The sequence below is a fragment of the Camelus dromedarius genome, chromosome 4 (genome assembly GCF_036321535.1).
Source record: "Camelus dromedarius isolate mCamDro1 chromosome 4, mCamDro1.pat, whole genome shotgun sequence".
NCBI lineage: Eukaryota > Metazoa > Chordata > Mammalia > Artiodactyla > Camelidae > Camelus > Camelus dromedarius.
The window spans coordinates 81328799-81355581 of NC_087439.1; the positions used below are offsets into that span (position 1 = coordinate 81328799).

At 50.4% G+C, this 26783-nt stretch overlaps 1 protein-coding gene across 1 annotated transcript; it reads left to right on the forward strand.

Moving 5' to 3' along the window:
• Positions 1–3784: 3784 nt before the first annotated feature.
• Positions 3785–26101, forward strand: VIL1 (villin 1). Its single transcript, XM_010988325.3, has 20 exons — positions 3785–3857; positions 8156–8241; positions 8576–8650; positions 9511–9707; positions 11048–11156; positions 11311–11421; positions 12839–13041; positions 13158–13236; positions 13433–13531; positions 14193–14346; positions 14926–15026; positions 15115–15252; positions 15826–15984; positions 16963–17142; positions 17702–17847; positions 18568–18712; positions 19170–19358; positions 20771–20839; positions 21936–22076; positions 25802–26101. Exons 2-20 carry the CDS (start codon positions 8167–8169, stop codon positions 25913–25915), a joined length of 2484 nt encoding a protein of 827 aa, XP_010986627.1. The 5' UTR covers positions 3785–3857; positions 8156–8166; the 3' UTR covers positions 25916–26101.
• The last annotated feature ends 682 nt before the right edge of the window (positions 26102–26783 follow it).

Below are 26783 nucleotides of genomic sequence, written 5' to 3' on the forward strand. Positions count from 1 at the left end.
TGCCATGGCAGAGATTAGAAATGCTTCCTGTAGGAATGAAGCTCAGAGGAGTTTGAGAAGGAGGCGAGGTTCAGGTGAAAGTGGTCTGTGTGAGGAGGTACACCAGGAAAGGAAGCCAGAGCCTCTGGGGACCACTGTAGGGAGTGTGGGAAGTGACAGTCTGGGAATTGTGCGGGAGTGGGGAAGGATGGGAAATGACGCTGCAGAAAGCTGGAGTGAGATAAGGCAGATCTGTAGCCAGACGAAGGGAGTGGGTGCCACTGAGTGACACTAGGGGACGCTGAGCAGGAGGAGCGTACTCAAACCTGGCAACCGCACACTGAAAGCCAAATCAGGGGTATGGGAACATAAGACCCTCCCTATGAAGAGGCTGTAACCATGGTCCCTAAGACAGCGGATGAAGATCTGAACTGGGGCAGAGGCAGAGTGAAGAGAGAAGGTTAAAGCAATGGAAGTGACATAGGAGATAAACTGGACGGGAAGCTGTGGCTGGTTGGCTCCCAGAGCAGGGGTGGAGGAAGGAAGGAAGGAAGGGGACCTAACTTCTGGCTTTGGAGATGTCAGCTGTGCCCAGGTCTCTGAGCCTGGTGTGGGCAGATGTTCACTATTTGCTTGTTACACACACAGAACACCTGATACAGTGCCGCTGGCAGGAGTGTAAACTGGTGCAACCTCTTCCGAGAATGATTTGACAACATCTATCGAAAGTATTTTTAAATTTGAACCCAGGACCTCATGCATGCTAAGCATGCACTCTACCGCTTGAGCTATCCCCAACCCCTGCAGTTGCAGTTTTAGGAATTTATGTGGTAGATAAAATGTATATGCATATAACCTTGTATGCACATGGGTATTAACTTGTTGGTACTAGCAAAGCACTGAAGTAACCTCAGTGTCCATCCATAAGGGACTGGTTAAATAAATGTTGCTGTATTTATACCAGGGAATACTATGCAGTGATGAAAAACAATGAGGTGGAAATATCCAAGCAGATATAGAATGATCTCCAAAAAAAAAACCAGTCAATGAAGCAAAGCAAGATTCATAACAATAGTGGTAGTATATTCCCACTAAGGAGAATTCCCACTAAAAATAAACACAATATGTACTTTTGTATGCTCCAGCAGGGTACACAAGAAATGGGAATTGTGGCTAATTGTGGGGAGCAGGGCTGGGGGACTGCGTGGGATTCATCTAAGATGGCAGGGACACATTATATATCTGTTTATATATTGAATTATTTTACCAGGTACATTTATTAATTTTTTAGAATAAAAATCAGCTTAAAGTAAAAACAGTCAGTTTTCTAAATATAGTCTACAAGACACTGCCCTTGACTCAGGTAAGTCAACATCATAGAAAAAAGTTGGAGGACTATTCTAGATTTAAAAGATACTGAAGACATAACAATCAAAGAAAATGCATTATCTTGATTTGATCAAGAATCAATGAAGCCAGCCGTTAACAATCCTCCCTCCTGGGGACAACTGAAGAAATTTGACCTTGGCCTGGATAGAAGGTGATACCAGAAATAATTGTTAACACTGTCAGGTGTGAAAATCGTATTACAGTTATGAAGGAGACTGTTCTTATACTTAGGAGCTATGTGACAAATTATTTTCAGCTGAAGTGTCATGATCTGCAACTAACTTCCAAATAGGTATATATGGCAAATGCTAATTCTTGAGTCCATAGATGTTTATTAGTATACTACTGTACTATTATTTATACTTTTTTATATGTTTGACATTTATCATAATAAAGAAATTGGAAATAAACTTTAAAAACATGTTCTCCCCTAAAATCCTGAGGCTAAGTTAAAAGGCAAGCAGCAAGCTGAAGAAAAGTGCACCGTAAATGATGGGCAGTCTACCAACCTTGATACATTAAATAAACAACCCCAACAAATTAATTAAAAATTCACAAAGGAAGACATATCCCATAAGTTTATTTTAAAATGGTCTGTCTCACTGGTAATCAAAGAAATATAAACCAACACAATGACAATTTTCTTTTGAACATTCAAACTGACAGAAATTTTTTTAAAAGCTGCATTCCAGTGCTAGGGAGAGTGTGGAGAAAGAGGCAGACTCCTGTACTGTAGGCGGGATTATAAATTAATGCGACTTTTCTGGAAGGCAATTTGCCTTTTCACATCTTTGATCCAGCAATCTGACTTTTAGAAGTTTATCCTAAAGAAATAAAAATGAATGCAATCCAGTGGCAAAGATTTAGCAGTAGGAATACTTACCACAACATTCTTTATAGCATCAAATAATCGGATGTAAGTTGAAAGTCCAATAATGAGCTATTGGTTACATAAACTATGCTATCTATCTAATGGATTACCATGAGTGTAATAGCTCAGTGGTAGAGTGCGTGCTTAGCATGCATGAGGTCCAGGGTTCAACCCCCAGTACTTCCATTAAAATAAATAAACAAACAAATAAAACCTAATTACCACTCCCCCCCCAAAAGACAAAAAAATAACAAAAAATGAAGTTGCAAAATAGCATACAACATGTCACAGTAGAAACGATATATATGTTGGGGGAGGGTATAGCTCAGTATGGTATGGTAGAGTGCATGCATGCACGAGGTCCTGGGTTCAATCCCCAGTACCTCCATTAAAAAATAAATGAATAAACCTAATTACCTCCCCCCCAAAAGTATATGTATGTGGATAGATAGATGATAGGTAGGTAGGTACTATACACATACAGAACACACAGCATATGTACTGAACAATAACTTGAAAGAAATACTTCAGGATAAATTACTCAGATTTATCTCCATGGTGGAATTACAGATGAGTTTTTTCTTTCCTTTTTGCCTGCCTGTATAATTGAACAAACATATACTTTTTATTCACAAAAAACATGTTTTTTTAAAAAAACCAAATAGCACCTGCAGTGTTTTTACTCCTCCTACCAGACTGTGCTCAAGCTCACTCATAACGCATCTGCACATACATGCATACGTATGCACACATATGTACATTTTTTTCTCTAGAACTCTTGGGAAGAAGAAGCGGCTAGCCTCACCCAGCACCCTTCATCTCATCTACCTAAGGACCACAGTTCAGAAGTGACAGGAGAATTTCTGCAGAGGTGAAGGTTGAGGGGCAGCTGCCCAGGGTGCTGAGTTTGTGGGCAAAGCCGACTTCTGGATGAGACCCACACCTAAGAGGGCTGCGCTCCTTTCTGGTCCTGAATGAGAAACCCCCTAGGATCAGGGTTCAGTGGTGGAAGCCTTGGCTTGGGAGAGAGCGCAGAGCAGGGTCCAAAGGCACCGGTTTATGGCAGCTCATAAAAACTCCAGGTGGAGGCAGCGCCTCTGAAGCGAAGGGACAAGAAAAGCACTGTGCCCTCTCTGAGCGAGTGACCTCTAGGGACACCAGAGTCCCATCTGTCCTGGAGGAGCCCTAAGTCTGAATCCCTGGCCCTGCATCCCTGGGTCCAATGGTCCCCCACCCCGGGAGCCATTCCTCTAGGGAAGGGAGGACCGTGGAGCCAGCTCCTCTGAGTTGGTAGGCTCCAGGTGCTGTTCACCTGCTGCGAAGGCCTGGGTCCTGGGCAGAAATGCATCCCATCCCTGGGCATTTGCCGGGGAGCCAAGGGTGGGACACATGGGCTCTGGCTGTCAGGCTGTCACTGGGCTCCTGGCTCCCAGGGACCTGGCGGACACCTGCCTCCCCACCCCCTCACCTATTCTCTCTCTCTCTCTGGGGCCCTATCTTCCCTTATATGGTGAAGGCAGTTCCTAGGAGGGGGGGTGGGGACAAAGGTCGCTCTCCTCCCGCCAGCTTGCCACAACTCCCTGAGATCTCCCAGGTGGCAGCTGCCTCCCCCAGACAGGTAAGGCAACACCGCGGTGACACATGGGGACCATAGGTGGTGGGAGAGGACAGGACAGGGTCCCCTGCTTCTTGCTGGCAGCCTGGAGCCTCCTGCAGCTCCTTGGAGCGGGGTGAGGGAGAAGCTTGGCACGCTGGAGAGTCTGGAAAGGGCGGGAGCCCTGTGTGGGTTCCTGGGCCTCCGAGGGAAGGCAGTGCAGGCTCCACCCAACCCCCCAGACGACTGCCCTTTCAGACCCCCACCCGCCACCAGACCCCACCCTGACTGCCCTGGACTGAGGAAACCCTGCAGACTTGGAACTTCTAGATTTAAAACCCACCAGTCGTGGGCAAACTGGGACTAGTTAGTCACCCTGACCTCACTCTCCTTCTTGCCCTCAGCCCCTACCGTCTCTTTGCCCATTTCTTCTTCATCTGAACTGGGTCCTTTCTCCGTGTCTCCATTCCCCTGACACTCCTGGGATCTCAGGGCTCTCAGCTCCTGGATCCTAGGGTGTGAGCAGCAGCCATCAGGAGTTGGATGGACAAAGGCAGAGGCGGGGGCCAGGGGCTGGTCCATGCTCAGCCACCCTAGTGTGCACTAGTGCCCCCCTCCACCAGGACTGGTCCCCTCAGCCTCACCAGGCACTGTGGCCTCATTCAGGGGCAATGTGGGTGTGACTAGGGGAGGGGGGAGCCAAGTCCAGACTTGGGTCTTAGGACATACCGACCACCCACTTCCCAGGAAGCCTGTTTAGGCCTTCTCAGGTCGGGGAGAGGCAGAGTCTGCAGGCTAAGGGGCTGGGGCGTGTCCACGACCCCTGCTCTCATGGACCTGGGGAACAGGAAGGTGTCCTTTGTTTCGGGACTGCCACATCCTGGGCCCGCTCAGAACGGCATGACTGGGGACTGAGCAGTGACAGCACCCAGGGATCTCTGGAGCCTGAAATCTGAGGACAACAAGGCAGTGGTTAAGAAAAGAAAGATGGGACCTGGGGACAGTGTGAGCCCTAACTTCCTCAAGGGCCCCCAAGAAGGTTCATCCCTTTTATTCTGTAGTTCAGTTTTCCAGCTTCAAGAATATTTATTAAGCACGTCCTGAGTGCTAGGGGTTGGGGGCTACACAGACAAAAATGCCTAGGTCCTTGACCTCAGAGACCTCAGACTTACAAATCCTTTAATCACCATGTGGGCAGGGGGCCAACAGGGCCATCTGTCCAGTATGCCTTGGGCCCCCTGAGGAGGGGTCCTTAGAGTAGCTTGAGCATTCTGAGATGGTCTCCCGGAAGAAATGAGACCTAAATTGAGTCAAGAAGACCATGTGAGTGTTAGTCCAAAGGAGAAAGGTGGGGAGGGCATTGGAAATGAAAATGAAAGGACAAGGGAGGAGGGTGAGAAGCAGCATGTCTGGGGGGGCTAGGGCCAGTGAGCAGTTTGGTGGTACTAGAAGCAGAGAGAGGTGGGGGTGTGGTGGGGACAGAATGGAGAGGCATTCAGGTGGACAGAAGGGCCCGAGAGGAGGGGTCCAGGGTGTTGCACAGATGGCTGACTTTGGGGTCTAGGGGTGATGGTGCCCTTTCTCGAGATGGGACAGAGAAGAATGGGGACCAGGAGTGAGGGGGGAGCCGGTTAATTCAGGTTGAGAGAGAAGACATCACATATCCAAGCCCAGGGCTGTACTGTCAGCAGTGGGGACAGTATGGGACCCAAATTCCTCCCAGCAGTTCAGGGGAAGACCCACCAGGGGCCGGGGCAGAGGCTTCCACTCTGACCAACATCGATGGGGTAGGAGCTGTTGGTGGGTATCCATGGGGACACCCTTGGAATATGACTCTACCTCTCAGGACTGACCTCCCCAGGGTCTCCTTGCCCACCACCTTCCCTGTTCATGCTGCTGGAGGTCCCAAATCCTGACTTGTCTTTAGGTAGGGGGAGCACCAGCTTTTCCAAGCCCCTGCTCCCCTGAATCTTCAATGCTTGGATGGACAAGAAGGGCCTCATCTTATCTACCCTCTATTTCTCTTGTTGCTCCCTCCCAGACTCAGATCTTATACCAGGTGGGACTTTAGAGACCATCTAGTCACCTGCTCACCTCATAGATGAAGAAATGGGGCCTATGTTTGTACCACCAGTGAGGGTCAGTCTGTCTTGGTGAAAAGAGGCTGTAGACAAAGGTAGTGATTGAAATAAAAAAGAAAATATTTTCCTCCTTTGTACCCAAATCATTTCTACTAAACCGGGAGTTTTGGGAGCCCTGGGGTCTCTGTGGGTTGAGAAATAGCTCATGGAACAGGCCTTGGCCTATAGGGGCATCAGACAGGACCCAGGCACAAAGGGCTCCTACAAGCACGGCGCTGCGATTGGCAGGTGGCTCTGATATGCTGGAGAGGTCACTAATGAGAGGCTGGGCAGGGAGATCTTGCCCCTAAATTCCAGAATGCCAGGGAGAGGGAGTTTACCAGTAGTTAAAGGCCATGTCATTGTTCCAAGAGTTGACTCAGAGTCAAGGTGCAAAGAGAGATTAGATAGAGTCCAGCTGTCAGTGCACAGAGGTGGGGACTGCATGACCTATCATTCATTATTCATGGGTTCAAGGAGCATTTGTGGAGGGGGCCTCTCTGCTGGGCTGGGTGGTAGGCTTGGTGGGGAATGGCATGGCCTTCAGCCTGGTAAATGGGGCAGGAAACCAGGGACCAGAATAACTTGGGACAAATGGCTCTCTTCTCTAGCTCATCAGAGCTGCTGGAGAGTTTTGAAAGCACCTATGCCCTGCCTCCCAAAAGACAAAATATAAAGTATTCAAGCCCGGGCCCCACCCTGACCTAATTAAACCAGAATCCCTGGGGAAATGGCTCCAGCAGCTGAGCATCAGAGCATCGGTATTGTTTGAAAGCTCCCTAGGTGATTCTGATGAGCAGTTGGAGTGGAGAACACAGCTACAAGTCAAACAGAAATAGCCATAGAAGATACCATAAAAGAAACCTGGGGAGAGGAGGTTTCTTCCAGCTCAGTGGGTGGAGGGTGGTTCACTATGGAACGATTCACTCATTCATTCATTCACTCATCTATCCATCCATCCACTCAATCACTTTCACCCACACACCCACCCAACCACCCAACTACCCACCCATTCCTCCATCTACCTATCCACTCACATCCATCCTTCCATCCACCCATCCATTCATCCATCCATCCACTCACGCACCAGCTTAGCAAAGTGCTAACAGTGTTAGATGCTGGGGATTCAGTACTGAATAAACAATACAGCCCTGCCTGGTGGGGTCCACAACTTGTGGGCCACCAGAACAGTGGTTGAGGGGTGTTTGTGGGTAGCAAGAAACAGGCAACTACTGCATATACTTTTTAAAACTGTGGCAAAATACACATAAGATTTACCATCTTAACCACTTTAAAGGGTACGATTCAGTGGCATTGAATACATTTACAATGTCATTCAAGGGAGCACAACTATCTAGTTACAGAATTTTTTTACCTCCCCATATGGAAACTCCATACCCACTAGGAGTCACTCCATATTTCCTCCTCCCCCCTCCCAACCTCCCCCAGCTGCCAATAACCATTAATTGCTTGCTATCTCTATGGATTTTCCTGTTCTGGATATTTCATATAAATACAGTCATACAGTGTGGTCCTTTGTGTCTGGCTTCTTGCACTCAGCATAATGTATTTCAGGTTCATCCACGTTGTAGCATGTCTCATGCTTCATTCCTTTTTATGGCTAAATACTATTCCATTGTGTGGATCCTTTCATTGATCCATTCATCTGTTGATGGACATCTGGGTTGTTTCCACCTTTTGGCTATTGTGAATAGAGCTGCTATGAGCTTCATGTACAAGTTTTTGTTTGAACACCTGCTTTTTTCAGTTCTTCTGGGTGCATGCATTTTCATCCTTATTTATTCTTTGCTTCCCTTTTTTTTTTGAACTCTGTGTGATATATATTTTTTAATCAAGCATGGCTTTGATCAAAAACTTTCAGGAAGAAAAATTGTTTGGGGCTAGATCAAGAAGGGCCTAGTGCCAGAATGCCAGGTTAAGAGGTGGTGGCTTTTTTCAGTTGGTGGTAGACAGTCAGGGTAGGTTTTTGAACAAGACAGTGACAAAATCAGAGCTTGGATGGGAAGATGGAGGCTGGGCCCCTTGTCAGTCAGGGCTCAGGTTGAGAAGCCTCCCCACTGTCCCTGAGCCCTGGCCTCCTGGCACTGTTGGGAGCTCTCCAGGGCTGGGCTGGAAAAGCAGCTCCTGAAACCCAGGGCGCATCCAGCTCCTCTTCTTGCTACCACATCGCTTCTCCCCTAGGCTTATCCGCCATGACCAAACTGAGCGCCCAGGTCAAAGGCTCCCTCAACACCAACACGCCCGGAGTGCAGATATGGAGGATTGAGGTAAGGACCTGCCTGGGCATGAGGCTGGCTCTGTTGGCCTGGGATGGACCAAGGGAAGGAAGAGCCCTGGGATTACTCGACTGTCTTCCATCCTGCCCTGCTGGCCTGTGAGCCCCTAGTGCCTGCCCCCAAGTCCCCCCCCACCACCCCAGGCATTGGCCAAGTCTTCCTGCTCCTCTTCCTCTTCCCCCATCACATCCATTCTCCCTGTTGGTTTTCTCATGCCCTGCTGTTCCTGGCTCTTCACTTCTCCCAACTCTCCCTTTGGTTAAGGGAGGCAAGGAGGCTGGGGGTCCTGGGTGGTTGACCCCTCTGACCTCCCTTTTCTCCCCAGTCCATGCAGATGGTGCCTGTTCCTTCTAGCACCTTCGGCAGTTTCTTCGATGGTGACTGCTACGTAGTCCTGGCTGTGAGTAGGGGATGAGCTAGGGAGGGAACTGAGCACAGAGCAAAGCTCACGGTAGCATCAGGGAGGACACTTGAGGCTGGGGGCAATGGGGACTGCTGGCCTAGCTTCACCCCAAGACAGCATTCACTGGGTGTGCCCGGGTGCCCAGCCCAGTGGTAGCTCCACAGGGTCAGAGATGTAAGAGGCTCTCTCTGCCCTTGGGCCACTGAGCTCCCAGCTGGGGCAACTATCTGCAGATTTACAGTCTTGGGGGATCTTCTGAGCTGGTGGGATGTCACCCTACATTGAGTCCATGTTCCCAAAATCCATAATCAGCTTCATGTTACCTTCTTGGTTTCTTCCACATCTTGTGTAATTAATATATTTGTATTTCTTCCTTATATTAATTTTTATTTATATTAATATTAATAAAAGTTAAATCAATTTATTAAAAACATAACTCGATATCATTATCACAAGTGGAAAGCAGTGTCCTGTGTCACAAACAGAAAGTAGCTGCAGTACTTCCCTAGTCATTTCATAGATATATTTGGTTGTATACCCACTAATCACCTCCCAGACCGCTGATGTTATATGCACATCACTTTGGGAAACGCTGCCAACATCCAACCAAATTATTTCCAAGACAAGATGAGCAAGGCCCTCGGGGGGAGAGCCACTTGCCCCGTGTCTCAGAGAGTCTGTGCCAGAGCTGGGGCCATGACTCAGGACTCCTGACCACCAGTCCTGTGAGCTTTCCCTGTGCCAAGTTCCCCTGTGGCCCAGGCCCTGCATGTGTGGGAGACCATGCAAAGCAGGGAGGTGGGGAGAGGCTATGGGAGCCCAGGGCCTCGGGTACACCAGCCATGCCCTCTCCCTAGATCCACAAGACGGGCAGCAACCTGTCCTATGACATTCACTACTGGATCGGGCAGGCCTCGTCCCAGGATGAGCAAGGGGCAGCTGCTATCTACACCACGCAGATGGACGACTTTCTGAAGGGCCGGGCCGTCCAGCATCGCGAGGTCCAGGGCAATGAGAGCGAGACATTCCGAGGCTACTTCAAGAAGGGCATTATGTACGGAGGGGCATGCTGCAGGCAGGGGGTTGGGAGGAGGACCCAGGGCTGGGGAGGGAGCCTGAGGCTGTAGGGGGAGCCATGAGGGTAATTTTTGTTCACATTTCCCCTTCCCCACCCCATTTCTGCTGCTGCCCAGCCCTTGGTCTTCATCCCTCTAAGCGTGTCTTTGGCTGCCCCAGAGGCCATTCTGCAATTCTGTAACTCTGCGTACTATGAATTTTTGTAAGTCAACACCTATTTGAATGTCCGGGAGAGCTCAGCGCCAAAGGAGGCATCATATCAAGTCTCTCCTCTGACCAATCGGCATACAACTGCTCCTTCTTTCTCTATAGAGGCCTTTCACATGAAAAGCTCAGATTTCCAGCTTTTCTTGAAAAGTCTGAAGTTCTGGCCTCCATGCTTTTCCTGTGGAAACACATGGTCAGGAGCTAAGTAGCCACTGACCTATAGGATAGGCTAGGAGCTCTCCAGTTAGCCACAGTCCTCACCCTCCCTTTTGTCTTGCTCTCCTTGTTTCTACACTCACAGCAGCAACCACTTCTTTGGGTTTGAGCTGGCACCGCACCTCGCTTAGTCTGCCTGGGCTGCCATAACAAAATACAAAAAATATAAAAACCAAAAAATAGACTGGTTAGCTTAAACAACAGAAATTAATTTTCCCACAGTTCTGGAGGTTGGGAAGTCCAAGACCAATGTGTCAGCTGATTTGGTTGCTGGTGAGGGCTTTCTGTCTGGCTTGCAGACAGCCACCCTCTCACTGTGTCCTTATATGGTGAAGAATGAGCAACCTCTCTGGTGTTACTTCTTCTAAGGGTGCTAATCCCATTATGAGGGTCCCACCCTCATGACCTCATCTATGCCTTATCTAAATCTATTACCTTCCAAAAGCCCCAACTCCAAATACTATCACACGGAAGGGTAGGGCTTCAACGTATAAGTTTGGGAGGGTCACAATTCAGTCCATAGCATCTCCCTTCTTTCCTTTGCTTCAGTCCCCTTTCCTCAGAGTCCTGTCCTGTTCATGCACCCATCTTTGCCAGCCTCTCAGCAGGGCAGAGACTAGGGTGAGGTGAGTGAGGTATGTAGGGTACAAACTCCAAGGAGGTACTCACTGCAGGGTCATGCAAATAGAGGCAATAGACTGACCTTGCACTTGCATGGCCCTGAGAGTGAGTGCCTCCTTGGAGTCTGTGCCCAAAGTGCCTCATGCACGTCCCAAGTTCCAGCCCTCGCCTTCAGATGGCCTCCATGGCAGCCAGGTAACCAGGAGATGGGAAGATGGGGGCCTGTCACACCTCTCAGTCCACTTCCTTGAGTCAGCTCACCTCTCTTCATAGGATCCAGAAAGGGGGTGTGGCTTCCGGCTTGAAGCAAGTGGAGACCAACTCCTATGATATCCAGCGGCTGCTACACGTCAAGGGCAAAAGGAACGTGGTGGCTGGAGAGGTGGGCATTAGCCAGGGCCCTGGGGCACGGCTTCCTGTCCCTCTTCCCAGCCTGGGTGGCGGGTAGAGACTGAGGAGGGGTGAGGGGCAGGGAAGGGGTGGGGAAGGGATGATGGGTGAAGGATGAGGTCTGAGCCGCCTCCATGGCATCTCAGGTGGAGATGTCCTGGAAGAGTTTCAACCGTGGCGATGTTTTCCTCCTGGACCTTGGAAAGCTTATCATCCAGTGGAATGGGCCAGAGAGTAACCGCATGGAGAGACTCAAGGTAAATCTGCCCAACCACCACCCCTACCCCCGAGCCCCAACCTGCCCCCATCTGCTCCTGCACTCAGCACCCGACCTCCCCACCAGTGAAACTTGCCAGACTTCTGCCTCACCCCAACCAGCGTCTATGTCCCCAGGCGTCTCTCTCCTGACTGTGTGGGCGGTGTGTTTGAAGGTGGCTCTGTGTCTCCATTTGTATGGGGAGAGGTATGCATGGCGGAGCTGACTTGTGTGTGTCCAGCGGCTAATCCACTAAGGTGTAATGAGTCCCTGCTGTGCAGCAGACACAGTGCCAAGCGCTGGCAATCTAGCGGTGAATGAAAAGGGCAGAGCTCTGCCCTGGTTCTGGCCTCCAGCTGGCCATCCAGTGTGGGGGAAAGACATAATGGAGGAGTGAGGGGTGGGGAGTTTGGCACTGGGGGTTCTGAGGGTTCTAAGAAGGTTCTGGGAGGAGGTGGGGTGGGGAGGAGAACGCCCCAAGGCAGGAGAGAAGTGGCTGGCAGGGGACCTTCCAGCTCAGCTGGAGCACGAGATGGGGACTTCAGGGAGCTTGGAGAGGGGCGAGGCAGAAATCAAAGGTGGTACTTGAGTGGCCGTGGGGATGGATGGAATCCCATTTCCTGAGACAGAAAGGTCAGGAAGGGGAAAATCAAGAGTTGGGTTTTGGACATCTTAAAATGGGGTTATCGTGGAAGTTGGGTGAATAAGATGAGAGCAGAGAGCTGGGCTGGAGACAGAAACATGGGCCTGAGCTGTCTGCAGAAGCCTTGAAACTGGATGAGATGGCCTGGGAGGGAGTGGAGAGAGAAGGAGCCTGGGGTGAAAAGGCCAGTAATAAACAGTAAGCCAGGATCTATGTGTATGAGGACATGAGACAATATACTCTGGGTGTGTGTGTGTTTGTGTGTGTGTGTGTATGTGTGTGTGTGCACGTGCACAGCTTTAGGGCAGAGACTTAGGACTGTGATCTTCAGGGTTCACTTCTTATCCAAAGCTGCCAAGTAAAATCACAAATTTCAAACAATGTCAAAAGCCAAGGCCCAGTAAGTACCCCCTAGACCCACCCCCCCACCCATGAGGAAACCTGCTCTTCCTGTGGGCTTTCATCAGGTTTCCTCACGGGCACCTTAGAAGCCTGGTCCCCCCTCGAAAGGGATGCACAGGTGGGGAGAGTACAGCTCCAGTGGTAGAGCGCATATCATGCAGGAGGTCCTGGGTTCAATCCCCAGTGTCTCCATTAAAAAAATTATTAAATAAATAAACCTAATTACTTCCTCCCCTCCGAAAAATAAAAAAACAAAAAGGAAACGCAGGGCAGGCCCCTGCCCCTTGGGGCTGCTGTGAGGGACTGGGCTCTCCTGGTGTCCCCTGTTCCCCGCCCCCACTTCAGCCTTCATGGGCCATGGGCCTCCCTGCAGGGCATGACCCTGGCCAAGGAGATTCGTGACCAGGAGCGGGGCGGGCGCACCTACGTGGGCGTGGTGGACGGGGAGAATGAGAAGGCATCGCCACAGCTGATGGAGATCATGAACTACGTGCTGGGCCAGCGGAGGGAGCTGAAGGCCGCCGTGCCAGACACCGTGGTGGAGCCAGCGCTCAAGGCTGCCCTCAAGTTGTACCAGTGAGTGCGCAGCCGGATGCCTTTCTCCTGGCTCTGGGGATGGAGGACTTCCTGGGGGAGGATGCCCCAGTGAAGGGTGGGGACCATGTCATCTATGCCGCGCCTTTGTCCCACAGCGTGTCTGACTCAGAGGGGAAGGTGGTGGTTAGAGAAGTTGCCACGCGGCCACTCACACAAGACCTGCTGAGTCACGAGGTGAGAGGGTCTGAGGCTCACCAGTGCCAACTCCCACCACACCACCCCTGCACTCTGATCACCCTCCCCCAAGTAGGACTAGCGCCAGGGCTTGTGGCAGGTGCGGGAGGGAAGGCAACTTTTTGTGCAGCTCCCCCAGCTCAGCACGACCAGCACCCTCAGGCTGTCACTCTGCATCTTTCTCTTCCACCTCTAGGACTGTTACATCCTGGACCAGGGGGGCCTGAAAATCTATGTGTGGAGGGGAAAGAATGCCAATGCCCAGGAGAAGAAGGAAGCCATGAGCCAGGCACTGGTAGGCCTGGAGGAGGAGAGGGCAGCAGGGTCAGACCAGGCAGAGGCTAGGGAAGGCTCAGGGCTCCAACCAGCTCGGGAAGATCTGAGGGTCTACTGTAGCCATCTTGAAGGTTTTCTGCACCCTGGGGAGCCAACTACTGGGCAACCTGGGGGCTTCCTCGGGATGTGGGCTCCCACCTTGAGCTTGGCACAGAAAAGGGAGGGAGAAAATGGAGGCTGGCTTTTTTATGAGAGGGTATTGGGTCAGCATGGGGCCGAGGCCAAGTTTGAGTTTGGGGTCATTGTAGGAGCTGGAGTCAGTAACCCTAACTGGCTTGGGGTTGGCATTGGATTGGGGGTTGGTTCAAGGTTAGAGATGGGGGCTAGGGTCAAGTTTGGGTCAGATTTGGCCTTGGGGTGGGGGTTAGATTCAGGGTTGAGGTCAGAGGTAGATTTGAGGTGGTGTCAGGTTTGGAGTCCAGTTTGACCTTGGGGGTGGAGGTCAGAGCAGGGTTGGGTTTGGGGTTAGCATTGGGACTGAAGTTGGGTTCAGGTTTGGGCTTGGGAAGGGGGTAGGTTTGTGGCTGGGTCTGGTTGGGGTTGGAGCCAGGCTTTGGCTTGCACTGGGGAGGGGCACCTGGGGAAGGGACACAGCCTCAGCCACCCTCTTCTCTTCCCAGAACTTTATCAAAGCAAAGCAGTACCCACCGAGCACACAGGTGGAGGTGCAAAATGATGGAGCTGAGTCAGCCGTTTTTCAGCAGCTCTTCCAGAAGTGGACGGTGCCCAACCGAACCTCAGGCCTGGGCAAAACGCACACCGTGGGCTCCGTGGGTGAGGGCTGGCCCGAGGCAGGGCAGGGCTGGGAGCCGGGAGTGGGGCCAGGAGAGCACTGACCTGCCTTCCTGCTTTCTGCCGTCCTCCCTGGACATGCCTCTTCCATGTGCACTTTTACCCTGGCTCTGGGCTCTCCAGGTGGGGTGGGGACACGAGGGGACATGGATAAACTCAAGAGTTGTCACAAAAAGGGAGCTGAGACCGACCTGCCTTTCATTTGGAATGATGTGGGGTCTCCCTGGAAACCAAACAGCTTCAGTCTCTCACCAGACAGTATTTGCTGAGGGTGAGCTCCTAGCCAGGTACCTGGGGGAAGAGAAAAGGATTGTCCCTCCCCTGGCTCCTCTGGGAGGCCCTGGCGAAGCACTAGTCTTAGGGGCAGGGAGATACAGTTCTATGTTATGACTCTGCCGCCCTCTAGCTGTGTGACCTTGGGCAAGCTACTGAATCTCTCTAGCCTCGGCTTCCTCATTTGTAAAATGGGTCTAAGAAGAGTAGCTCCTACTCAGGGCTGTTGTGAGAACCTGGGGGAACTCAGCTGGTGACATGTGATGTCACGATTCCCCCTAACTCCAGCCAAGGTGGAGCAGGTGAAGTTCGATGCCACATCCATGCACATGCAGCCTCAGGTGGCTGCCCAGCAGAAGATGGTGGACGACGGGAGTGGGGAGGTGCAGGTATGGTGAGGAGAGGGAGCCCCAGGCTGGGTGGGGAGGGGTTATCTGAACCTTCCTGGACCTCACACTAGCCGGCTATCCACCCCAGGTGTGGCGCATCGAGGACCTAGAGCTGGTGCCTGTGGAGTCTAAGTGGCTAGGCCACTTCTATGGCGGAGACTGCTACTTGCTGCTCTACACCTACCTCATCGGCGAGAAGCAGCACTACCTGCTCTACATCTGGCAGGTCAGGCCCCACCTGACCCTGTCCAGAGTGCAGCCAGCTTCCACTCCACTATACCCCTGCCAAGTGGCTGTTGCCCTTGAATTGAATACCTCCAGTGATGGGGAGCTCACCCCCTTTCCATCCTGGGACTGTTTTGGCTATGAGGTCCCACTGACACTGAGTACCCACTCCCAACCCTTCTATTTTGGTTCTCCAAGTCTCCCTTCCAACTTTCGTGGCCTCCTGCACATTCTCTTCATCTGCTCTGACTGTGGGTTTCTGTGCCTAGATGTGAGGGAGCAGGGAGGTGCTTGGGTGCTGGGGGTGAGTGGTGTGGTAGCCGTGGTGTTTCCTCGAGAAGGTGCAGTAAGGGGGAGAGGAGGAGTAGCGTCAAGGCTGGCGCTGCAGGTGGGTCAGGAGTGGGCTGGAGCTGTGAAAAGATTAGGTGTGGGGCTGGGATCAGCAGTGAGGTCTGAGTCAGCTGGGGATTTTAACTGTGTCCGGGGTGGAGTTTGGTAAGGAAGGCAGTGGGCTTGGGGCCGGTCAGAATCGAGGCTGGCCCCATCCCATCCCTTCTGTCCTGCTCATCCCCAGGGCAGCCAGGCCAGCCAGGATGAAATTGCAGCCTCGGCCTATCAAGCAGTCATCCTGGATGAGAAGTACAACAATGAACCGGTCCAGATCCGGGTCCCGATGGGCAAGGAGCCGCCTCACCTCATGTCCATCTTCAAGGGACGCATGGTGGTCTACCAGGTGTGGCTGCTGGACTGAGGTCTGGCAATACCAGCAACTGAGGCAGGGTGGGTGTCCAGGAGACGGGGAAGAGGGTGTGGAGTGGGGAAAGCTCGTTCTTCATAGAAGAGGACTGTCTGAGGCTCCATCACCAATGTGGAACTGGTAATAGAAACAACTATTCAGTGTTTTTAAAAATATGTTTAATAAACTCTTAGCATGTGCGAGCACCGCTTCTTTCTACACCCCAACTCCTTAGATCCTCTACATGAAAAAAGAAGTTATTTTGGTTTAGATTTGCCTGATGGACCTGTCCAAACTGCACTGGTGCCTTCTGACATAATGAAATAGCCAGAGCCTGCATTCCTTTAAGCAATAATCTATTTATTGAGCACTTTCTGAGTACACCGCTCTCTGCAAAGCACCAAGGGCAAGAAGAATGCCGTGCTAATGCTGTCTACCATCTTGTTGGGAGAACAGTGAGCCGACAGCCCCAGGCACCATGTGGTTAAATGCCAGAAATTAAAGTTGCCTTCCAAGGGGAGCATGACTACAGTAATCTGCAAACAGGCATAGAGTCCACGGTGGAAGGGGGTTTGGAGGATGTCTTGATATTGGGGTCAGAGTTGAAGAGCTCAGCAGAGGTGAAATGAGGGCCAGTGATGCAGGGGCCACAGAAGGGATGAAGGCACAGAGGAAGCGTCCCTTGGGAAACAGTGAGAAAGAAGCCTGGCCACATTCAGTGGAGGCTTTGGAGAGAGGTGAAAGCGAGTCTGGAAAGGCAGTTTTCACCTTCATCACAGGGAGCTCACTGAAAGTAGGGAGCCGCTGAAGTTTTTCAGCAGGAGAGTGCCGCAACCAAAGCAATGTTTTGGAAGGACTAGTCTGGTGATGATGTATCAGAGGACCAGCAGGGGCAGCAGACCTGCCCCAACATCCCTTGCCCCTCCTATTCCCCATCATCTTTACTCATTTACTTCCGCTTCTCTCTCCCTGCAGGGGGGCACCTCCCGGGCTAACAATCTGGAGCCCATACCAACCACACGGCTGTTCCAAGTCCGGGGAACCAGTGCCAACAACACCAAGGCCTTTGAGGTCCCAGCCTGGGCCGCCTCCCTCAACTCCAATGACATCTTCATCCTCAAGACCCAGTCCTGCTGCTACCTGTGGTGTGGGAAGGTGTGTGCAGGGTCCAACAGCCTCCTCTTCCCCACATGGGTCTTGGGGGTCCCCAAGCCTCAAAATAGGTCCCACTCGCTAGTTTCCCAGCTATATCTAGCCCCGCCTCTCTCCTCCGCGGCTCTGGGTCTGGCCATCCTTAGATTTTCTGCTCTGTGTCTGAGTAGGTCTCTCTCATTCTGTTTGTCTCTGGCCACCCCTGCCTGTCCCAGTGTTGGTCTGTCTTTGTGTCTTGGGCTCTCTCCCACTCTCCCTGTGACTCTCACTACCTTCCCATTTATCTCTGACATGAGGACTCTCAGTCTCTTAGAGGCCTTCTCCTGCCAGGTGGGGAGAGTGCAGACTCTCCTGTCTCCTCTGCCATCCTTTGGAGTGTCCTCATCCAAGGACAGAGGAGAGGTTGGGAGAACTATCCCCATGTGGGCGGTGTGTGGGGCACCCTGTTCCAGGAGAGCCTCCCAGACCCTGGAGCTCTGGGCCAGTGAATGTGGTGGAAGGGTGGGGGAGGCGTGGCACTCAAGATGTTCTCCCCCAGCACAGCTGCCCCCTCTTTTCCCAGGGCTGTAGTGGGGACGAACGGGAGATGGCCAAGATGGTTGCTGACACCATCTCCCGGACCGAGAAGCAAGTGGTGGTGGAAGGGCAGGAGCCGGCCAACTTCTGGATGGCCCTGGGCGGGAAGGCCCCCTATGCCAGCACCAAGAGGTAACCACTAGCTCCCTCTACCTCCAGCTCACCTTCTGAGGCTGGAGAACCTCCCAGCACCTCAACCCCCATTGGCCAGAGCCTGCAGCAGGCGTGGATTGAGGATCATGTGTGCCAGGCCCTGAGGGCTGTAAGAAGAGTAAGGGGCAACTCATGCCCTGGGAGCCTCTTGGGCACAGGGGCTGTGTCTGTGAGGCTTACCTGGGGCCTGGAGGGGGCATTTCCCCGCAAAGGTAGTTCACAGCCAGAGGAGGCAGCTCAAGGAAAGGGGCTATAAGTCTGCCCTCTGGGAAGAAGATGCCAGAGTCCCATCTGCCCCTGTCCTGCCAAACTGCCACAGGACCCTGATGCTGAGGAGCACAAGCTGTAAACCCTCTTTTTCTAAAGAAGGTCCGTGATCCACTATTCCCCAGTTCAGAAGCAAAAGGGCATGTACTACAGTAGCAGCAGGAGGGATAGAGGGAAGATACCAGAAAGAACTTCCTAACAGGACAATAGAAGAGCCAGTGGAATGCATGTGGGAATTTCTTAGTGGGAATTTCTCCCTTGGGGGCACTCCTGGACTCTTGGGAGAAGGGGGTACCTTTTGTATAATCAGAATAAAGAGCATTTTCCTAGGAGGCAGGCTTTCCACATCAGAGTCCCTCTGAGTTCTGTGTTCTTGATTCTTCTTTTCCGCAACCTTCTTCCTGCCAACACGATCTTCTTTCTACCTTGCAGACTGCAGGAGGAAACCCTGGTCATCTCTCCCCGGCTCTTTGAATGTTCCAACCAGACTGGGCGCTTCCTGGCCACAGAAATCCCTGACTTCAATCAGGATGACTTGGAAGAGGATGATGTGTTCCTGTTAGACGTCTGGGACCAGGTAGGATTGAGGCGTGAGGACCTCCCTTCCCACCACCTCAATCCTCAGGGCCAAGAAATAGTGGCTTCAGGGATAGGTAACATTTGACATTGTCTTGGCTGCTGTACACGTTCTCTCTGGGAGTGGTGTTATGAACCAGGAGCCTAAGAAAGAAGAAGGCAGGTAGAGGGGAATATGCCTGGAGGGGCTGCAGGGCAGGATGTATTCTTCTCCCAAAGTCCACTTTATTTCATGTGACAGAGGAGTGTTTTTGAGGGTCTTTGGCTCTGGAGAGGCTGGGAGTCACACATCTGCAGAATATCTAAGTAGAGGGCATTTGTCCAACCTCCTCAATTCGCAGATGCAAAGTCAAGGCCAGATGAGACTTGCCCAAGGTCAGGGTCCACTGCTGGCCAGTGAGTCTGGGTGAGCCGAGGGAGGACAGGAAGAACTGACCAAGCTCTGGGATGCTCCACAGGTCTTTTTCTGGGTGGGAAAGTATGCCAATGAGAATGAGAAGAAAAATGCAGCCACCACGGTGCAGGAGTACCTCAAGACTCACCCCAGCGGCCGGGACCCTGAGACCCCCATCATTGTGGTGAAGCAAGGACATGAGCCCCCCATCTTCACGGGCTGGTTCCTGGCTTGGGATCCCTTCAAGTGGAGTGTGAGTGGCCCCAGCCCACCTGGTCCTGCCAGCCTGACACATCCTTCTCTAGGCAGCTCTTTCATGGCACACCCAGAGGCAGGGGGGACTCCTAGGCTTTCCTGTTCGTTGTGACAGATGACCTGTGATATATCTGTAAAAGCATTTGAGGGGACTTAGAATAGAAAGTAAGGCTGTGGGGAGAGTAATAGCTCAGTGGTAGAGTGCATGCTTAACATGCACGAGGTCCTGGGTTAAACAATATTAAAGATTCAATTTCTTACCAGCCATGTGTGGCTAGTGGCAACCATATTGGAAAGCACAGAAAAAGAACATTTCCATCATCATCGCAGAAACCTCTATAGGATGACATTGGTAGGTCCTCACACCAGATGAAAGGAAACATGTCAGTTCTTTAAGGACCCGACAGATGTCTCCTGGCACTAAATTCTAGGCAAAATGGGTCCTATGTGTGATCCTTACCTGAGGGACAGTGAATCAGAGTTCGACAGGATTCTCCTAAACTGGCCTCGGATAGAAGCAGACGGCAGGTCCTCAAAATGGAACCTGTGGAGGTTTTCTGCAGGAGGAAGGCTAAGGTAGGATGCATGTTTGCCTGGTGGCTTTGGGTACACTAAACTGGCACAACAGATGAGATTAGGGAACCAGAGAGCTTAGACTGATTTCCTCAAATGCATTAAAAAAAACATCCAGTGTTTGATGAGCTGAGGTCCGTCTTGATGACGGATTCAAACAAATCTCAAAGCTGCACATCTAGATGCCAGAGCTTCTCCAGTCCAGGTCAGGGTCCCAAGTCAACAACTCTGGCAGGCCTTCCCCCACCTCATGTCTGTGCTGGCTTCTCTCTCAGACTCATTCACTCACTCACTAACTCACTCACTCATTCATTCATTCAGTTTTTCATTCATTCGGCAGAACTGGAACTCACGATGTGCCATGCTTGCTGCCAGGCTTTGGGGATGTCGAAATGGGGCTCCCCATGGAGCCAGTGTCCCCTCTACTCCCTCCACTCCTCTGCAGCAGTGTCCCCTCCAGGGTCTGAGAGGAGCCCCCCAGTTCTTTAGGACCCCTGGGTCCCTCAGAGCCTACACAGTGTGGGCAGGGTTCCCAAGGTTGCGTGTGGCTGCTTGTACCCTGGGGGTGGGAAAAGTTCATACTGCTCTCCATCCCTGTGTTGGGCTGAGCCAGGCAAATAGTCCCCTGCCGCAGCCTGTTACCCGTCAGCTCCTCATGCTCATTCTCACCATCCAACCTCCTTTATCAGGAGCATCCTCCAGCCTCCCCCTGAGTTCCCTCTTCCCCTTCTCACCTCGGAGCCCTAGGCCAGCCTTGTTTCAATGCCTGAAGGAAAATGATCTTTGTCTCTTCTGCTGAGACCCAGATCTAATTCATTACTTGAACTTTATATGCAGAACACCAAATCCTACGAGGACCTGAAGGCAGAGCTCGAAAACTCTGGGGACTGGAGCCAGATCGCTGCTGTGAGTACAGGGCAGGTGGCTGGGCTCTGCGGTGGCCACTGATGATGGGCAGACACCTGGGAGCTGAGAAATCTCTGGAGAAGATGCCAGGGTCTCTGCTTTCCTTTCCACCGTTTCCTCCCACTTCTCGTACAAGTTCTTGCTGTTTAACTTCAAGGCCTCTAGCTGTTTTGTCTCCTCCACTCCCTAGTGAAATGGTTCCCATTATCATGCACCAGAATCTGGGTGATGGGGAGCTGGGACTGGGTGGAGGGCTTATTAAAATGCAGATTCCAAGGTCCCACTCCCCAAAATTCTGGTTTATAGAATTGAATTGAGACCCAGTAATATGTATGTTTTTAACAAAGGGCCCAGGTACTTTGATGCAGTTAGTCCATGGACTTCACTTGGAGAAATAATGAATCCTCTACTATCATCACCCTGGAGATCCCTTCTCCAGGTGGAATAACCTTCTTCGAGCTTTCAGTTAGTTCTTAAAACTATATTCAGCCTGCAGTCTTAGGATGTGGAAATATGAAATCAAAGACGTTCACAGGCTTACAGGGGAAACAAGACCAAGTAGACTCTGCAGAAGTGTGTCCAGAACATGAGAGCAATTTTCCAAGCACAGCGGGGTTATTAGCAGAATAACACGTATGCTCCTCGGCCCCACCCACAGGCTGGGAACCCGGTGGTGCTCAATAAACCCTCCTTGGTCACTAATGATGCAGGCAGGAAAGCATAGATAGGTCAAGGCTAAGGGAGTTTACAGATGACAGTTTCACAGCAGATAAGACAAAGAGGGTCAGAAATGTCCAAGGTAGACCTCAAATCTCTGGGGTAGCCATGGAGAAGTTCTTAAGTCATAGAACAAAATAGTCATCTTACACCAACCAGCTTTGTTTGGATACGGATCACGAAACTTTAGCTCATAGGTCCAGCCCAGCGTACCTGGTTCTTATGAGGAGTGTGTGTATGTGGACAGGTGGAAGGTAGCGATCATGGAAATTTTCTTGAAGGACAACCCCTAGGGTCAATTTTGACTTCAGAGAAAAAGGCAGCCTGGGAGACAGCCACAGATCAGCTAAAGTAACAGTGTTTTCCTTCTCTTCCCTAGGAGATCACAAACCCTAAACTGGACGTTTTCAAGGCTAACAGCAACCTCATTTCTGGGCCTCTACCCATCTTTCCCCTGGAGCAGCTGGTGAACAAGCCTGCGGAGGAGCTTCCTGAGGGTGTGGATCCCAGCAGGAAGGAGGTAGGTCAGACTCCAGAAGGAGGATGACCTTGACTTAGAGATTTCCTCTGAAAGGTGAACAGGAATTATTCAGGCAGAGTGGGTTGTTCTTGGAGAGGGGAACAGAATACACAAAGCTCAGAAGTAAGTAGGGAAAAAGCACAGCGTGGGTGAAACAGTAAGGTGGCCAGAGTGGTTGGGGTGTGTGGACCTGGGGAGGGGCAGCTGGTTGGGGGGAAGGGGCTGGGCTGCGCAGAGCCTTCTACACCAGGCTAGGGATGGTGCTGTCTATTCTAAAAGAGGAGGGGGGCCATTGTGGGTGAAGCAGGGAAGTAGAAGTCAGGTTTATACTCTTAAAAGATCACTCTAGCTGCTCAGTGAAGAATGGACTGGAAGGTGGCAAAAGCAGCAGCCACAGTTCAGGCTGAGAGGTAGATGGGATTCTAGACTAGGTGGTGGCAGGGGAGGTGGAGGGAAGGAGATGGTTTAGAGAAATATTCAGGAGGTAAAATCAATGACACTTGGTAATGACTAGATAAAGGGCGTGAGAGGGGAAAATTGTGTAATTTTCTGAGATAAAAAATCCTGCTCAGACTGAGCTTAGAGGGGGACAATCATCAGTGGCAGCTGTGTTGTTTGAGGCACCCAGGAGACATCCAGGTTGAAATACATGTTTGGTGGGCAGGCAATTCAGAGGAGCACAGGGAGGAGACTGATCGGCACAGGGAGTATTGGTTGCCACAGCTGCTGTCTGTGTGGACCACTTAGGGGAGAGAGTTGGACAAGAAGGGCTTGTTGAAAACACATTTTTCATATTCATTCCCACTTCATGAAGATCCAAAATAGATTGAAAATCTAGCTTGAGAGGGTATTGAGAGAAAACTTACTGTGTATAATAAACTATAAAGAAGTCTTACAAATGAATTAAGGAATCTACAGAAAGATGCCTAATTTCTCCAGGAACATATGTCTGTTAGGGGTTTGGGCCCAATATATGCATAAATGTATTGTTTTCAGAACATTTGCATTCTTCCCTTCACCCTGGAGACCTCTTTCATGCATTCTCTCCCAGATCGGCCCATCTGTGTCCTCACTGTAATATTGGGATGATCCCAATATATTATTTTGTAACATTACAAATATTATCTGCGCAGCCCCTGGTGCATAGAAAGTGCTCTGTAAGTGTAAGCTGTTATTATCATTGCCTGTTCTACACCTAAAAACTCAGATCCAGCGAGGGGAAGTGACTTGCCCAATGTGATATAACTAGTGAGAACCAGGTCTTCTGAGTCCCACTGTTACTATCATACCACATAGCCCAGAAAAAAGTATTTCTAAAGGGGAGGGGCAGCCAATATTATTGAACCAGGTGATTGAAAGGAGGCTAAACAGATCGCTGATTTTGAATGAATGAACAGAATCAAGACAACCTCACCATGGTAGAAGCAGTCTAAAAATTCTTAGATTCTTTTTTAAAAATCAGTTGTCATTGATTTTTTTTTTTTTTTTTATCATGGGAGTATTTTGCATCCTTGCAGAAGAGCTGGATATTCCATGTTGAGTGCAGAGTGGAAAAGGACTTCAGATCTCTTTGGCTACTGTAAACTCAGAAAGGTAGCCAATGACAGTGAACAGTGGAGCGGTGGGTCTGGCTGCAGGCAGTAGCAAGATAATCTTAAGTGTTTGAGTACCAATGAGTAAACCACAGAGAGGCGGATGTGGGCATGGGTGAGGCCAGTAATCAGCTGGCAGGACTGCAGGGTTCAAGAGCAGGACCAGTGGAAAGATACAAGTCCACTGGGATGGGCAGTCCTTGCTATCTAGCCCAGGGGTCATAGTCCAGAAGTTTCAACCAAACTGCAGAGCCAGCCTGGCTGGGCCAGAGAGGACACCTGAGACACTTGCAGACTGAGGATACAGTAGCCACAGCGGCGAGAGACCTTTTTCCAAAACAAGGCGCTCCACTGCCCTGCCTGGGAGAGTGAGGGCGGCTCCTAGGAGCCTTGAGCAAAGAATGCCCAGAGGCAGGAGGCAAATGATGACAGGTTTGAGAACTGGGGCATCAGACCCACCTGAGCTTGAAATCCATCTACAGATGTTTACCAAGAAGCTGTTCGGTTCAGGGTTCTCTGCAGGAGTCAAAAAAAAAAAAAAAAAAAATTCCCCAGAGCATCCTTACATAGCAGAGCAGCCCAAGATTGAAAAGAAACCAGCTGCTCTCACCGGGATCCCGCCCTCTCCTGGTGCCTGGGGGAGCAGAGATGGAGGCTGGGAGATGCTGTTTGATGACAACTTTAATTTGGGGTTCTTACCTGAGTGTGCCTTGAGGATACCTGGCTTGCTCTGAACAGTTTCAGTATCATATCATGGTAGAGCTGGGAGCAGAGGTCATTTCAGTCTTATGGCTGAAGAGACCCAAGACCTAGAAAGGTAACTCCCAGTCATGATTTCCAAGCCAAGAGGGAAAAGTTAGAACTGTGCTGTGTAATCTTCTAGATCATTCATAGGATGGGAGAAGCCAGTGCAAGTCATTTATCCAAATATTTTGTTTTCCACTCAAGATGGCTAGGCAAAATGTGGCTCTGAATCGTTCTGTGGCTTTCCCAGCTTCTCCTCTTAGAACCTTGCCCCTCACCTCACTTGCACCTCTGCTGCCACCTGCCACCATCTCTCAGCAAAACCTGCTCCTACAAAATAATGGCTGATACATTCACAGTGGAATATAAAAGCCTGATGACGTTTAACATGTTACCTTTTAACCAGGAACAAACCCAGAAACCAAGACGGACAAAGATATCTATTATGGTAAAACTATACCATATAATGGTCACCTGTGAGCACAGTAGTATATATACTTTGTAGGTCTGGGAGGGAAAGACGACAAAAGGCCTTTACAGGATTCCTGAAATCATTCAGGGAAGAGGGTCACTGTGGTACAGTGGAAAATGTGTTGGGATCAGATGACCTCACTTTCTTGAGCTTTAGCTTCATCACCTGAAAATGGGACTGTTCAAATCTGTCTCGGTGTCTTTGTTAGTGTTACAGTAGCGTGTGTAAGTTAGACTGCTTGCTCTGTCCTTTAGGGCTGGGGCAGGCCCTGCTCTCTTTGTGGTCAGGGTGCTAACTTGATCCAAAGCAGGGTAGGGCCCAGGAGGGCAAGCGCCTCCAGAGGAGAGGGTGACAGGCTCTTGCTCAAAGAGCTGTGTGTCTCCTATAACAACTTAGTCTTATACATTCAGACTTGGGCAGCCTCCTTCTAGGGTTCACCTGCTTATTCTAGGCATCTCCTAGCTATCTATTCACTGTCTGATAAGATAGATGAACAAGATACCTTGTTTCCAAGGCCCTTTTATATGTAAAATTATTTTCATCCCTATAAAAGCAATTTCTCCCAAGCTTATAGAGAAGAAAACTAAGACCTGGAAATGGAAGCAACTCCTTAATCAAGACAAGTCAGGTGTCCTCATTCTTATTTCAGGGCTAGTGTGAAACTGACCCTGTTCAAAAGAAAAGCAGCTCAGTCTACCTCGTTTTGTCACTGTCCTTTTCATTATGTTCCAAATTCAGGGATCAAATCTCTTGGACTTCAAAATGCTACTCCTGCCCCCTTCCCATCCCTTTCCTGGCTCTCACAACATTGCCTGTTTTTGCTTTTCATTTGATTTCTGTACCACACCTATATGACTCATCAAAGCAAACTCTGGCAAGAATGTGACCTTTGCCTGCTGGCCCCTGCCCTCTTCTAGGTGCACCTGTCCGTTGAGGATTTCACCAAGGCCTTGGGGATGACTCCTGCTGCCTTCTCTGCCCTGCCTCGATGGAAGCAACAAAACCTCAAGAAAGAAAAAGGACTGTTTTAAGAAGCAAAAGTAGCTGGAAAGCAGTACCCTATCCTGCTTGCAGAGCTTCATTTTATTTACTGGTATCGGTCCTGTACTAATTGAAGTGAAATTTTACAGTTGAACCTGTGTGCAGCAGTCTGTGGCAATGACACTTTTATTTAGTAAACTGCCTGTTCCTTCAGAAACAGGATGCCTCCAAAAGGAGCTGTGGTCCCAGTTTCAGCTCTCAAGAAGGTGGTTGCATTGTTTCTATCCTAGCATATCACATTACTTTTTAACCATCTTGTTCTAGAGCTTCCCCTTAAAAGCAGCCAAATACTCAACAGAACGTTAGTTCTTAAGAGCCTTCCATGGGCTTTTATCATGACTCATCTTTAATTACAGTGGGTGGGCTGAAGCATTTTGCAGGTTTACATCTTTCCCAGAGTAATGGCTTTTTCTTTTCACATGCACTTTCCTTACTGACTTCCTCAGGTGATAAGTTAAAAGGGAATCCTTTGAAAGAGCTGAATGGCCCAGGCGATGGCCCTAATAGAGGTTTCACAATACTCACTAACCAGGACCCAGAGAGAGCAACATACACAACTGGGTCTAGGCTTGAGGCCTAATAGCAAGTATGAAATGCAAACATTATTTCACCCTCTCTGGTACTTTTAATAAGGCCAACGCTAGGTTTACAAACTCTTATCTAGAGCATCTGCAAAGCTTCACAGGCTCCTCAGATAAAAACCACTGGAGGTTGGCACTGACTAGAGCCATACTTGGTTTCCCACCCCATTTCCTTTAAGGTGTAACAGTGCTGCTTGAAGTTCAAGTCAGAAGGCCAACAGATGATTTTCACAACTTCAACAACTGGTTAAGTGTCTGCAAGAATAGGTCCTTTTCA

What these genes read in the sequence shown, in the direction of transcription:
- VIL1 (XM_010988325.3), top strand. Translation starts at nt 8,167, where the DNA reads ATGACCAAACTGAGCGCCCAGGTCAAAGGCTCCCTCAACACCAACACG. An exon ending in TACTTCAAGAAGGGCATTAT is followed by an intron (nt 9,708 to 11,047) that starts GTACGGAGGGGC and finishes CTCTCTTCATAG; the next exon opens with GATCCAGAAAGGGGGTGTGG. An exon ending in TGTTAGACGTCTGGGACCAG is followed by an intron (nt 18,713 to 19,169) that starts GTAGGATTGAGG and finishes GATGCTCCACAG; the next exon opens with GTCTTTTTCTGGGTGGGAAA.